Here is a 12,358-nt window from a genome sequence, read left to right as displayed (position 1 = left end):
CTAATTCAATCGGCACCATCAATTTCCAGCTGCTGAAAGTTCTGCCTGCCGACTGTAACTTTCTGAAAGGGCACCGCTACTGGGCATCGGCTGGAGAGAGGGGAGAACAGAAGGCTTCTGCTGAACAAAAGCTGACCCGGAATGGACCACTGGAGGCGCAGTGCCTGGCCCCGGGCGCACGCTGTGAAGCCTGGGCCCAGCCCAGAGGTTCTGACTTCACTGGTCAGACGTGCAGCCCAGGCTTTGGGATGTTTTGGAACATTTAAAAGTTTCTCGGCAGCCGGCCTGAGGGCAAGTGGCTTAGAGAAAAAAAAAAAAAGGCAGCCAGCAAGACGAGGAACAGCTTTTTATTAATAGACAAAACCCAGCATCTATGAATTACACTGTTGCTAAACTCAACCTTAAAGCACCAAGAAACTGCACAGATATGTAAAGTGTCTCTTTATTTCTGGAAAAGCCTCTAAAATATATTTCCAAAAGACTAATGCTTATGCCTGGGGCAGAACACCAAGAGAGATGAGCATAACACAGAAATACCAAGAAAGGATGGACGGATGGATGGATGGATGGATGGACGGAAGGATGGATAGAAGGAAGGTAGGAAGGAAGGAAGGAACGATGGAAGGAAGGAAAGAAAAGAAAAGAAAAGAAAAAAGAAAAGAAAAGAAAAGAAAAGAAAAGAAAAGAGGAAGGGAGGAAAGAAAGAGAAAGGAAGGGAGGGAGGAAGGGAGGAAGACAGATTAAGGTTTATTTAGCATCTGTTCATTCAGTAAGTGTTTACTGAACGCCTTCCCCCGGGTCAGGCACTGTGCACTGAGCACAGACCAGGCTTCTGCTCTTGGAGTGTGTTTTAGTGCAGGGAGACAGAAAGAGAATGAAATAAATGGTAACTCAAGTAGTAAAAAGTACTGTGAACACAATAAAAGAGAGGAACATGATATACAGGGGGTTATAAGTAAATCATACAGTCTCTTTTGCCATACCAAAAAAAAAAAAAAAATCTATCTTTAGACCTTCCTTCTTATTTTTACTTAAGGACGTTTTAAATGCCCTCTTGAAGTGGACCATTTGAAGCCAGCCACTATGGAACTGGGCAGCCATGACCCAGGCACTGTCACAGCTGTGTAACTGTTGTCGACCTTGACTTAAAGCTCCCTGTCCCTGTTTCATACTCCACTTACTATGAGCTTATAAACAACACTGTTTACCTATACTACAAAGTCTGCTTTAAAGACAAACAGAGGGGTGCCTGGATGGATGGCCCAGGCGGGTAAGCACCTGACTCTTGGTTCTGGCTCAGGTCATGATCCCACTGTTTTGTGGATTTAAGCCCTGCGTTGGGATCTGTGCCGACAGTGTGGAGCCAGCTTGCGATTCTCTCTTCCTCTCTCTCTGTCCCTCTCCCACTCCTGCTGTCTGTCTCTCTCTCCAAATAAATAAATTAAAAAAAAATTTTTTTTAAAGACAAACAGATACAAATTTTGTATTCATAATTCAACTTTCTATGGCACAAAACAACACTGACCCTTAGCTGATAATCCCCAATCAGCAACTCGGATGGCTGTGTTTCAACGTTACACTCTCTGACATTCACAGGAACTCCTTAAAATCTGGGTCCCCATTATGCAACAGTCGAAATAGGTACCCCTGCTTTTAAAAGCCATAAAAGAAGGGGGCACCTGGGTGGCTCAGTTGGCTGGGCGTCCAACTTCGGCTCGGGTCCTGATCTCATGGTTCGTGAGTTCGGACTCTACGTCAGGCTCTGTGCAGACGGCTCAGGGCCTGGAGGCTGCTTCAGATTCTGTGTCTCCCTCTCTCTCTGCCCGTCCCCTGCTCACGCTCTGTCTCTCTCTCAAAAATAAATAAACATGAAAAAAAATTTTTTTTAAAAACCATAAAAGAGGGACACCTGGGTGGTTCAGTAGGTTGAGCGTCTGACTTCGGCTCAGGTCATGATCTCGTGGTTCCTGGGTTCGAGCCCCGCGTCGGGCTCTGTGCTGACAGCTCGGAGCCTGGAGCCTGCTTCGGATTCTGTGTCTCCCTCTTTCTCTGCCCCTCCCCAGCTCATGCTGTGTCTCTCCCTGTCTCTCAAAAATAAATAAATGTTAAAAAAAAAAAACCCCACTTTTTTTTAAACCATAAAAGAAAAAAGCGTTACACGGGATGAGCCATACGATCTTATGATTGGAACGAGTGCAGCTGTACGTTCATTCGTCTACTCGGTGGAATCCCAGCTTTACCACTCATGACACAGTGGGTTCCGCTCAGGCCATCTCGGTGTCCTTACTGAGGAGCACCCGCCTCCCTCCTCAGGCAGGTCGAAGCAGCAGATGGACCAGTCACGGGGAAAGCAGACGGGTGGGAAGTTCACCTTGCGGCTGTCTCTCGCAACGGCCCACTCGGGGGACAGCCTCACCCGGCACTTTCAGACCCACTTGGGACCCAGCCCCTGTGGCAAGAAGCAACATCTCCAGGGTCGTGTGTCAGCAACACGGCCGCCCCCGTGGGTCTGCCGACGTTACTGACCAGCCTCCTCTGAGATTCTACCTCCACCTGAAGGGATTAACTCCAGAGCAAGCTAAGGCTGACAGCCTGGCACCGGCCTCTGCCGTGGGGCTTCCTGCCTGCCTGCCTGCCTAAGATCAGGGGTCCTGTGACTTACAGGACATATTCGCCCCAGCAAAAGGGAAGTCCCGTGGATCCCATCTCCCACCAGATTCCTAGTCCATCCCTCTTGAAAAACACTCTGCCGCTGAGGGCTGGGACCCCTGAGGGCCGGGAACTTTCTTCACCGGGTGGCTGCCCCTGGCCTCCCTGACACTGGGTAATTACCTGGCTGGCAGCCAGCAAACGCCTCTAGGCCCTTGCACGTCCCCCCCCCCAACCCCGTGCCTGGGCAGCACCGCTCAGTCCTGCACCTCAGAGCTCCCCTCCCCCTCCCCCCCTCTCAGGGGGCCTGGGCTGACCCAGGCTCCTTCCAAGTCCACACCCCACAAGGGCTTCTGAGGGACATGCGGGCTGGGTTTGTAGCTTTTAAAAAACAATAACGTATTATGATTATATATTCACACATCTTCAAGTTTTCAAAAGCAGACCTGTGTAGGACTCCTCCCTTTCTCAGATGCCTAACCCTTATTAAAATGTCCTCTTGGGGCGCCTGGGTGGCTCAGTCGGTTGGGCGTCCGACTTCGACTCAGGTCATGATCTCGAGGTTCGTGAGTTCGAGCCCTGCGTCAGGCTCTGGGCTGATGGCTCAGAGCCTGGAGCCTGTTTCCGATTCTGTGTCTCCCTCTCTCTCTGCCCCTCCCCCGTTCATGCTCTGTCTCTCTCTGTCCCAAAAATAAATAAATGTTAAAAAAAAAATTAAAAAAAAATAAAATAAAATGTCCTCTTGTGTGCATGCACGTGTTTACCTGCTCCCACTCGGCTCCCATAGTCTGGCTGGCAGGGCAGGGGCCGCAGGGGCTCTGGTTCACCCCTGAGGCTCCCTGCTGTGGAGAACCAGCTTCCCTGGAGAGTTCTGGGAAGGCCCGTGCCCCTGGGCTCCTCCCAAACACGCATGCTTTCAGATTCTCCCTAATGGGCTTCAGAATGGCTGAGCACCATGGAGGGAGATAACTACACCAACCCTCCAGTCCCGGGGACACCTCAAGCTCCCCCAGATTCGCACCAGGCCAGCGGGGTAGGGCTCAGGACAGGCTCGGGTGGTCCGGCCGTGGGGATGCAGTCAGGATCCAGTGCTCCCCGTGAAGGCCTGTGCAGGCTGCTCTTAGGCCCCGCTCCCCCCGCTGCACAGTGGGTACCTGGCCTCCCTGGACGTCATCCGGATCCTAGACTCTTGTCCAGAAACTGAAGGCAAATCGCCCTCTTTGGTGCTGGCGGCTGAGAAGTTCAAAGCCAATTTTGGATCCGTCTCCAGCACTTATGTGTGACTCTGGTCTTATTTTATTTTCCTTTTGCCCCTATTTAATCCTCTGGTATCGAATGTGTTTTGTAAGCCAACTCCAATCCTTTCTAGACCGAGGCAGAGCAAATAAGTGGAATGCTCATAATCTCTGGTAATCACTTGGTGAGTCGCTGTCCACAGGGTCTGGGGGGCGCAGCCCTGCGTGAGGAGCTCCCAGCCCAAAAGAAGGGCCGGCCTGAGGCAAGCCCCGAAGCTCTCCTGGGAGCAGAGCCCAGCCACATCACAGGGGGGCTGCTCCACCAGCCCAAGTGTCCAAGGGGTCACCAAGACAGTGGACCCATCGGGTCAGCCCGAGACCTGGCCCCAGGTGGCGTGTGCGAACACAGAACTGCCCACTCTGGTTCTGATGCATCCGGGGGAATCAGAGAGCAACAAGCATTTCTACTCTGTCTTCCTTCCTTCTTCCTTCCTTTGTCTAAGGACCGGAACGCTGGATGGGCCTGGGTGGCTCTGTTGGTTAAGTGTCCCGACTGCTGATTTCAGCTCAGGTCATGATCTCACGGTTCGTGAGCCTGCTTGGGATTCTCTCCCTCTCTTTCTGCCCCTCCCCAGCTTGTGTGCATGCTCTCGCTTTCAAAATAGATTTACTTTAAAATTAGTAAGAGAAGAAAAGAAAAGAAAAGAAAAGAAAAGAAAAGAAAAGAAAAGAAAAGAAAAGAAAAAAGAAAGGGAATGCTAGTGGTTGGCCTCGCACCCAGAAACGCGAGGTACCAAACACAGGACGATGCCGGAGCAAGGCAAGCGTGGCCCGGGCTCTGGGGGTGTACGGGCTGGGCGTTCCTTCCTTCCCTCACCCGCCTCCATCCACAGGACAGATGAGGGAGGTGGCAGGTCCTGCCCTGAGTTTGGGTGTGCCTGCTGGAAGACAGTGGCAGTCTTACATTCAGGTCTCCACCCGGACTCACGGGGACGATTCCCCCAGCCACCCCCCCCCCCACCGCCATGCCACCTTTCATGTGGTTTCCCACCACCCCCAAGAACTTCTGAAGTTTCTCCACTGCCTGCTGAAGGGTGGAGGGCGGACAGAGCAGGGGGGAGGGGCTGAGGGAGGGTAACAACAGGCAGGTGGCTCACCCCTGCTCCGCCCAAGCCAGCTGCCCTGTCTGGGTGCTCTCTGGCAAACCCCAACCTCTCAGCCTGGAAAGGCTCCCCTGGGCCCCACAGCCTCCCCTGCACACGGCAGTCCTGAGCACCAGCTGCGTGCCAAAATCACATACACGGCCAACGCGCGCCAGCCCAGGGCCCAGCCTTGGGCGGGGAGGGCAGCGGGGCACCAGGGATGACACAAGCGTGAAGGAAACATGAATGCCAGGTGAGGCCAAAGAGCTGAAGCCATTGCCAGCCCAGAATTCTCCCCCAAGCCCTCGACTTCTCAGACCTTCCCCACACCTCCACCTGCATGTCTAGTAGACATTTCGCCATGGCCAGAGCATAACCCCACCTCTGCTCCCAGCCACCCTCATGGCGGCCAGATGATGACAGCGGCATCCCTCCCCAACCCGCCCCCCCCCGCCCCCGGGGGGGGGCCGCCCGGCAGGCCTCAACTCCTCTTCCCCCCCCCCCCCCCCCCCCCCCCCGCGGCGTCCAGTCCTCCAGCAAGCCTGCTGGCTCTCCTGTAAGACATCCCCAGGCCTCCACAGCCTGTCACCACCCACCTGGATAAGGACCGTGGTTTCCCGACAGAGCCAGAGGAGCAAGCGCGCGCGCGGTGAGAGAAAGTGGCTAGAAAGCTTTAGGGCAACCTGAGATAGCTACAACATCCACAGGCCCATCGGTCTGAGACGGATCCGGAATTGAAAGAACTGCTCCCGGCCAGAGGCAGTTTGAGAAGGGCCCCCCACCTTCGCCAGCCTCGGGGCAGGCCTCACCCGCCACTGCCACTCCGCCTCACTCAGCTCTAGCCCCACTGGCCCTTCGGGTCTGCAAACAACCCCCTCCCCGCCCCCCAGCACACTCCACCTGAGGGCATTTGCACTGCCTCTTCCGAGCCTTCACGCGAGCACTCCTCATCCCCCTTTGACCCTGGCTCCAACATCACTTTCTCAATTAGGCTTATCCCAACACCCTCCTTAACACTTGCAGACCACCCTCCCCACTCCTCAGGCTTGGCTGGGCATGCTCATGCTTGTTTGGTTTTTTTCTGCCGTTCTCCAAAGCACTCACCACATAATATCCTGTATGGTGTCTTACGTACGTTTATTGTCTCTCTTCCCCTGAGTAGGGGCGGAGGACTCTGCTTTGCGCTTGGGCACACGACAGGAACTCGATACTTGCTGAGTGAAGGAGGGAATGTGGGAGCCAGAGGGCAGCTGGGGCAGGCTTCGCAGAGACAACCTGGAGTGCTGCCTCCAGGTGGACATCCGCACACCTAGGCTGACAGAGGGCAGCCAAGGACCCCCAGGGGAGTTGCCTGCCGTGTCAAAGGCTCTGGCCTGGACCCTGGAATCTAGAGGATCTCTCCCAAGACCCAGGGTCAGGGTCTCATTTCTCAAGATGGAAGGTGGACAAGAGTGGGCGGGGGGGGGGGGGGGGGGGCGGCTAACCGCAAGGAAACCAGTGAGAAAGCAGACACTGAATTGAGGTCATGGAACTAGAGAGGAAGGACAGAATTTGTGAGGTTTCCAAGGTATGCCGATGTATGCGGGAGGCAAAAGGGAGGAAGGAGGCACGGAGAGGATCAGATGGGTACGGCTCGTGGAAGGACGGTCTCCTCAAACACCGGCATGGTTACTGTGGGTCAGAACAGCCACCCAGCAGTGAAAGCCTCCCCGCAGTGCGTGCTCTCCCACGAAGGGGCTTTCTCAGCCGTCTGCCTCCCCTGCCCCACACTGAGTCTGCACCCGTGCCCACAGGGCCTCCTCTGCGGGGTCTGGGGTCCTAAGTGTGCCCCGCCCACACATCTCCTCCAGGATCACGGCCTGCATTTCAGGAGACCACTTCCCGAACGGCCAGTGTCCGTCTGACTCCTCCACTGCCGGATTCCAAGCCGGCGTGTTCAAAGCAAACCCACCGACGTGCGTACGTGAAGCACTTACCTTGCACTGAACACTGTTAGGTGCTAAGAACGGACAGAAAGTCGTCGCGGGCGGGGGTCCTGCTCTCCAGCAGCCTAAGGATGGGCAACGTGTGAGATACAGAGAGGGACGCACACACTAACCAGTTGAAGGATGGAACGTGGCACCGTGTGACACTTGTTTGCCCCAAACTCTTCTGGGACACGAGAAGCTGCCAAAAAGACCTACTCACTTTGAGCCCCAATTTCTACCAGAGCTGCAGGAGAAGAGAAATCCACATGGACCGGGCACCTCGAGCAACCTGCCAGATGTGTGCGTGCAGGGGAGGCGCCCAGGTGGAAGGAACCAGAGGGGACAAGACTGGCCTGGTGGCGCAGGGTGTGGTCCGGACCACAGCGGGAGAGGTGGGCAGCAGGGCGGCCTAATTTTAATATGCACATGTCCCAGCAGAGCCAACGTGCCCCCAGGAGAGCTGGTGCAAGACTCCAAACACACCTTCCCGGTTACTGAATGAAATCCGGGAAAAACAAAGGGGGACCCCGGAGTCCCGGGGGGAACACTGGGAACCTGTAGGAACGGCCGCCAAAGATCTGGTGGAAGAAACGGTGCGCCACCCAAGGGCCTTTGGATGATCCTTCAAAACACCCTTCGACCTTTTCATCCTGCAGAGTGCAAAGCCGGTCCTCCTCACAAAATCCTGCACACGCTGTTAGGGGAAGACAGGAGCACAAAGGAAACTATCCCAGAGCTAAATCTAGTGACCACACAAATACCCGAGTCAAACAAGCTGTAATATTGATGAGGCATGAATGAACAGTAACTGTTTCCAGGGCTGAATAAAGGCGGGCCACCTTATCGGGGAGGTCACACAGAGGCTCTCCGTTGGTGCCCCTTCTAGTAAGAACAGGCGAGAATAGCTCTCTTCTCTGTGTGTGGGGGGCGGGCGGTGGGGGCGGGGCACTCGGGCCGAAGGTTGATCAGACTGAGAACGTTTTCTTGGAGGCAACAGAAAAAAATCTGCTTTCGGTTTAACCTGCAATAGTTGCAGCCTCTGACCGGGACACATTGTTAATTAGTCAAAAGAGAAGCCCCGCGTTTAGTTACCCATTGAATTAGGTATCTTCAAACACTGTGACCTAGAATCTAGACAGTACAGCTAACTCTCTGTTTGCCACGGTAATGGGGATTTCTGGAAGGGCAGCAGTTAATTGAGAAGCAGAAACAATCCCATTTTGTCCTCATCAAGGCACATATCACTGCATCAAGGCTGATGGCTTCCAACGAGCGTCCACCGAGGCCCTCGGGTCTGCCCACCACTGTGAGATCTAAGCCGCACCCTTCCGGCTCAACAAGCCAAAGGGTGTCTGGCCCCCACCCCACCTGGGTCTGGCAGACAGCGGGGCCCGGTCCAAATTTTCAGGGCGTGGGGACACCGGGAAAGCACGGACAGTCGCCCCATGCCTCACCCAAATGGCAACAGGACTTCTGACGAGTGGCACGTGGTGGTGCGAGGGGGGCTCTCAGGGAGACAGGAAAAAGGGGGCCCTGGGTCCGCGGGAGGGTGGACCGAGAGGCCGGGGAGGAGACAGGGAGAGAGTTGGCTGTACTGACACACAACAAGCACACCCCCAGCAAGCCGCCCAGCGTTTCCAGGAAGGAGAAAAGCAAACCGCCGTCCCACCTCGGGCTGCGCGGTCACAAGTGAGGCAGGGCTGGGACCAGTCGCCATTTGGGCGGGAGGCCAGCCCCAGGTGCGGCAGGAAGGGGTGGCGCTGGCTCAGCGGCTGCAGCTCCTCGCTCTGACCCAGCGGGGCCCCTGCGCGGTGCTGGGGGCACAGCGAGGCCTCGGGCGCTGTCGGGCAGGGACACACACACACACACACACAGAGAGAGACACGCCGTTAGAGGGAGTGGGAGCGGCACGGTGCGGGCCGGGGCCGGGGCCCGTGGCGCTCGGGGGCGGCGGACAGCCCGCCGACCACATTCTGACCCTGAACATGCAGCTCGAGCTCAAGGTCTGAGGGAACCGGAAAGCGTCAGAGCTGGGGCCGTGACAGCATCCGGCAGGCCAGCAGAAGGCCGGCAGGCCTGCCACCGGTGCCCGACCCGAACCCCCGGCTCCCGCACGGGGAGCATCCCGCAAGCTGTTGATGGACGGGATGCTATTCTAGCTCTCGCTTCGGATCCTCTGGCTTCTGGACAAAAATGACCGCAACCGGCACGTCGCGAGAAGGGCAGCTCCCAGTGGCTGCAGAGCACAGGCGCGTCCACTTCCCAGGCAGGAAGCCGAGGCAGCCTGAGACCAGCTCAACCCACAGCCGGCACTTTTGGGGGGTGGGGCGGCTCCTTGAGGGCAACAAACGAGCTCTCCCTTTAAAGGGCAATCGTCACCACTTTGGTGACGAACCTGGCCCAGACGGAGACTTCTGGAGACGCAGGTCGCTTTCCTTCTCGTGCGGTCTCACGAGGGTCACCACCTACGCTTCAGCAGAGCCGTTCAAACTGAGAGGGAAACAGCCACGACTAGAAACAGGGACAAGAAAAATGCTAACCTCTCCAAGCTCGGTCATAATTTGGAATTCCTAGGGAAGTCCGGGAAGTCTGGCTTTGGTACACAAATCTCCCATTTGACACATTTCTCAAAATGCTGCTGGTGGCAGGACAACGTCAAACTGACACCTGCAGGCGGGAGCCGTTAGTAGGTGGTCGGCCAGCAGAACCAATGACCACACAAAGACCGACAGGCGTTTGTCAGGCTACAAACAATTTCCTTTAAAAAAAAAAAGAAAAAAATGGGGTGGCTGGGTGGCTCAGTTGGTTAAGTGTCCAACTTCGGCTCAGGTCATGATCTAAAGGTCTGTGGGTTCGAGCCCCGCATCGGGCTCTGTGCTGACGGCTCGGAGCCTGGAGCCTGCTTTGGATTCTGTGTCTCCCTCTCTCCCTGCCCCTCCCCCACTGGTGATCTGTCTCTCTCTCTCTCTCTCTCTCTCTCTGTCTCTCTCTCGTTGAAAAATAAACATTAAAAAAATCTGTAAGAAGTAAAAAAGGCTGGTGTTATGCTGACAGTGTTACCGATACCAAAACGAAAGGCTGTGTAGGGGCATGCACTTTTGTTTTTACAGCCATAAGATACAAGTTCTGCGTCCCCACAGGCCACCAGGGCCACCTGTCTTGACACAGCATCAGGGAAAGCAGCAGGGTGCCTGTTCCCGGGGCCACTTTTAGTGAATGCCCAGGACGCCAATGTGGCTCACAGACACCAGCTTCCGTCAGGCCCTGAACTCCACTTCTGTTCCCTGAAATCTCATCCGAATGTTGGGCAAAGGCCCAGCATAATCCGACATGCAAAACGAGAAAACAGAGCAGCCCCACCCAGCACAGACCAAGCCATGCAAAAGCAAATCACCAAGAGCTCTCGCCCACATGTCCAAAGAGGGGCCTTGCTCACACTGGCACCTGCAGAGGCCTCTGCCTTCTCCCTCCCTCTTTAAGGGAGACAGAGACATCCCCCCCATGCTGTGCAGCCAACAGGGGGCGGGATCCAGATGTCGACCAACTTCTCCTTCCCCTAAAGTTCCAGGGGTTGGAAATGCTTGCGGGGCCTCCCAGGGATGCGCCCCGTGTGCATCTCCCAGAAGCAGGGCTGTGCGGTACTCGACCTCCCCTGGCATCTCTCTCCCCTGGGACGCTGAGGTAGAATAACACGCTGAGCCGGTCGGGAGACCCGCAGCCCAGTGGTTAGACAAACATTTAATGAGATTAAAGAAACGAGATTATCATCGAGAAAGAACGTTGGTTTCCTCCTACCTACCAAACACAGTCAACTTCCCACCGTCTGTGGGGCAGGCCAGTCGCTTCACTCCGGCCCTTCCCTGTGGGGGAAAGGGGCAGACCGTCTCCCCGAGGGCCGGCTGGCCCTGCCCGGATGTACCGAATCACACCACGGAGCAGCAGAGGGTCTTGAGACCCCGGAGGCAGAGCAGCCAAGGGACCAAGCCCCCGTGTCGCCGTGGCCCGGTGCAGACCACCGGCGGTGCTGCGCAGGCTGCAGGGAGCTGAGAACGAAGGACAGATACAAGCTCTCGCTCAGCCCCAGGGCGCCCACCCCACCTGAGGCCCAGCGCGCTGGCAAGGGGTGGGGGGCGCTTCCACTACTCACAGCCATGGTAGGAGGCGGGCGAGCCCCCGGCCTTGCCGTACTCCTGCTCCGAGTAGCTGGTGGAGAGGTTGGGCTGGCTGGAGCCGCGGCCGAAGGTGATCTGGTTGCTCCCCATGCCGGTGGCGACCTGGGCCATGCGCTCTTTGGTTTTGAGAGCCTGGGCCCTCTCGGCCTTCAGCCGCTCCTCGTCCTTGAGCAGGGCCACCAGCTGCTTTGACTTCTCGCGCACGTTGATGCCCTGGTCCTTGCCATCGCGGTCCACGTACTGGAAGTCCTTCAGGGTCTGGATGGCGAAGATGTTCTCGCGGCACTGCTGGGCCACCCGCTCGGAGCCCGTCTTGATGAGGTAGTCCAGCAGCGTCAGCGCCTTGTACACGTGCCGCCAGTTCTTGCCGTGGTCGTTGAGCCGCTTCCACACCATGCTCATGATCTCGGAGAAGGCCACCACGTTGTAGGTCAGGTCCGCGATCTCCGTCATCAGGGAGCTGGACGGGCCCCACGGGTCATTGGAGGTGGCTTCCCGGACCTTTATTTCCGCTTCCGAGTAATTGTTCACGATGTTTTTCATTTGCCGTCTGATAGACGAAGTCGCCATTGTTACTTTTCTTGGCGACAATCGTAGAGCCCTTCAGAGAGAGAGATTCTCCTGTCCTGGGCGAGTTCGTGCCCTGCAACGAAGGTTCAGTCTCCGCAACAGATCTGGAGTAGGATCCCTGAGAGTCATGTCCTCCGCTGGAGCCTCAGGTCCGAGAAGCCAGAAGCCATGACCTGGAGGAAGAAAGAAACACGCTCACTGTAGCAACGCACGCCTCGGAGAGAGTAGGGGGCTCTGGCCTTCCGGCCCGGGGGCGGCCGGGGGGGGGGGGGGGGGGGGGGGGGCAGTCAGGAGGGTTGGGGGAGGTGTGGACATACTCCAGCCTCCCTAGGAGGAGACAGAGCCACCTTTAAAAAAAAAATTGCGGGGCGCCTGGGTGGCGCAGTCGGTTAAGTGTCCGACTTCAGCCAGGTCACGATCTCACGGTCCCTGGGTTCGAGCCCCGCGTCGGGCTCTGGGCTGATGGCTCAGAGCCTGGAGCCTGTTTCCTATTCTGTGTCTCCCTCTCTCTCTGCCCCTCCCCCATTCATGCTCTGTCTCTCTCTGTCCCAAAAAAATAAATAAAACGTTAGGAAAAAAAAAAAAATTGCTGGGGCGCCTGGGTGGCGCAGTCGGTTAAGCGT

The 12,358-nt window shown here is 56.4% G+C and overlaps 1 protein-coding gene across 3 annotated transcripts in view; it reads right to left on the bottom strand.

Moving 5' to 3' along the window:
• EPN2 (epsin 2) overlaps nucleotides 1-12,358 on the bottom strand; it is a 93,793-nt gene that overhangs the window by 34,464 nt on the left and 46,971 nt on the right. For 2 of the 3 annotated variants that reach the window (XM_040453054.1, XM_040453055.1), the window contains exons 2-3: nucleotides 11,141-11,908; nucleotides 8,663-8,833 (exon numbers count right to left, since the gene is read on the bottom strand). In XM_040453054.1, coding sequence (XP_040308988.1) covers nucleotides 8,663-8,833; nucleotides 11,141-11,735 — 766 coding nt within the window. In that variant the 5' untranslated portion in view covers nucleotides 11,736-11,908. The remainder of the gene's footprint in view (nucleotides 1-8,662; nucleotides 8,834-11,140; nucleotides 11,909-12,358) is intronic. The other variant, XM_040453056.1, reaches the window with a different exon arrangement.

Source organism: Herpailurus yagouaroundi, unplaced genomic scaffold, assembly GCF_014898765.1.
Source record: "Herpailurus yagouaroundi ecotype Mexico unplaced genomic scaffold, PumYag 208, whole genome shotgun sequence".
NCBI lineage: Eukaryota > Metazoa > Chordata > Mammalia > Carnivora > Felidae > Herpailurus > Herpailurus yagouaroundi.
Note: the sequence above shows the minus strand (reverse complement) of the source record. Positions and strands in the feature narration are given on the sequence as shown.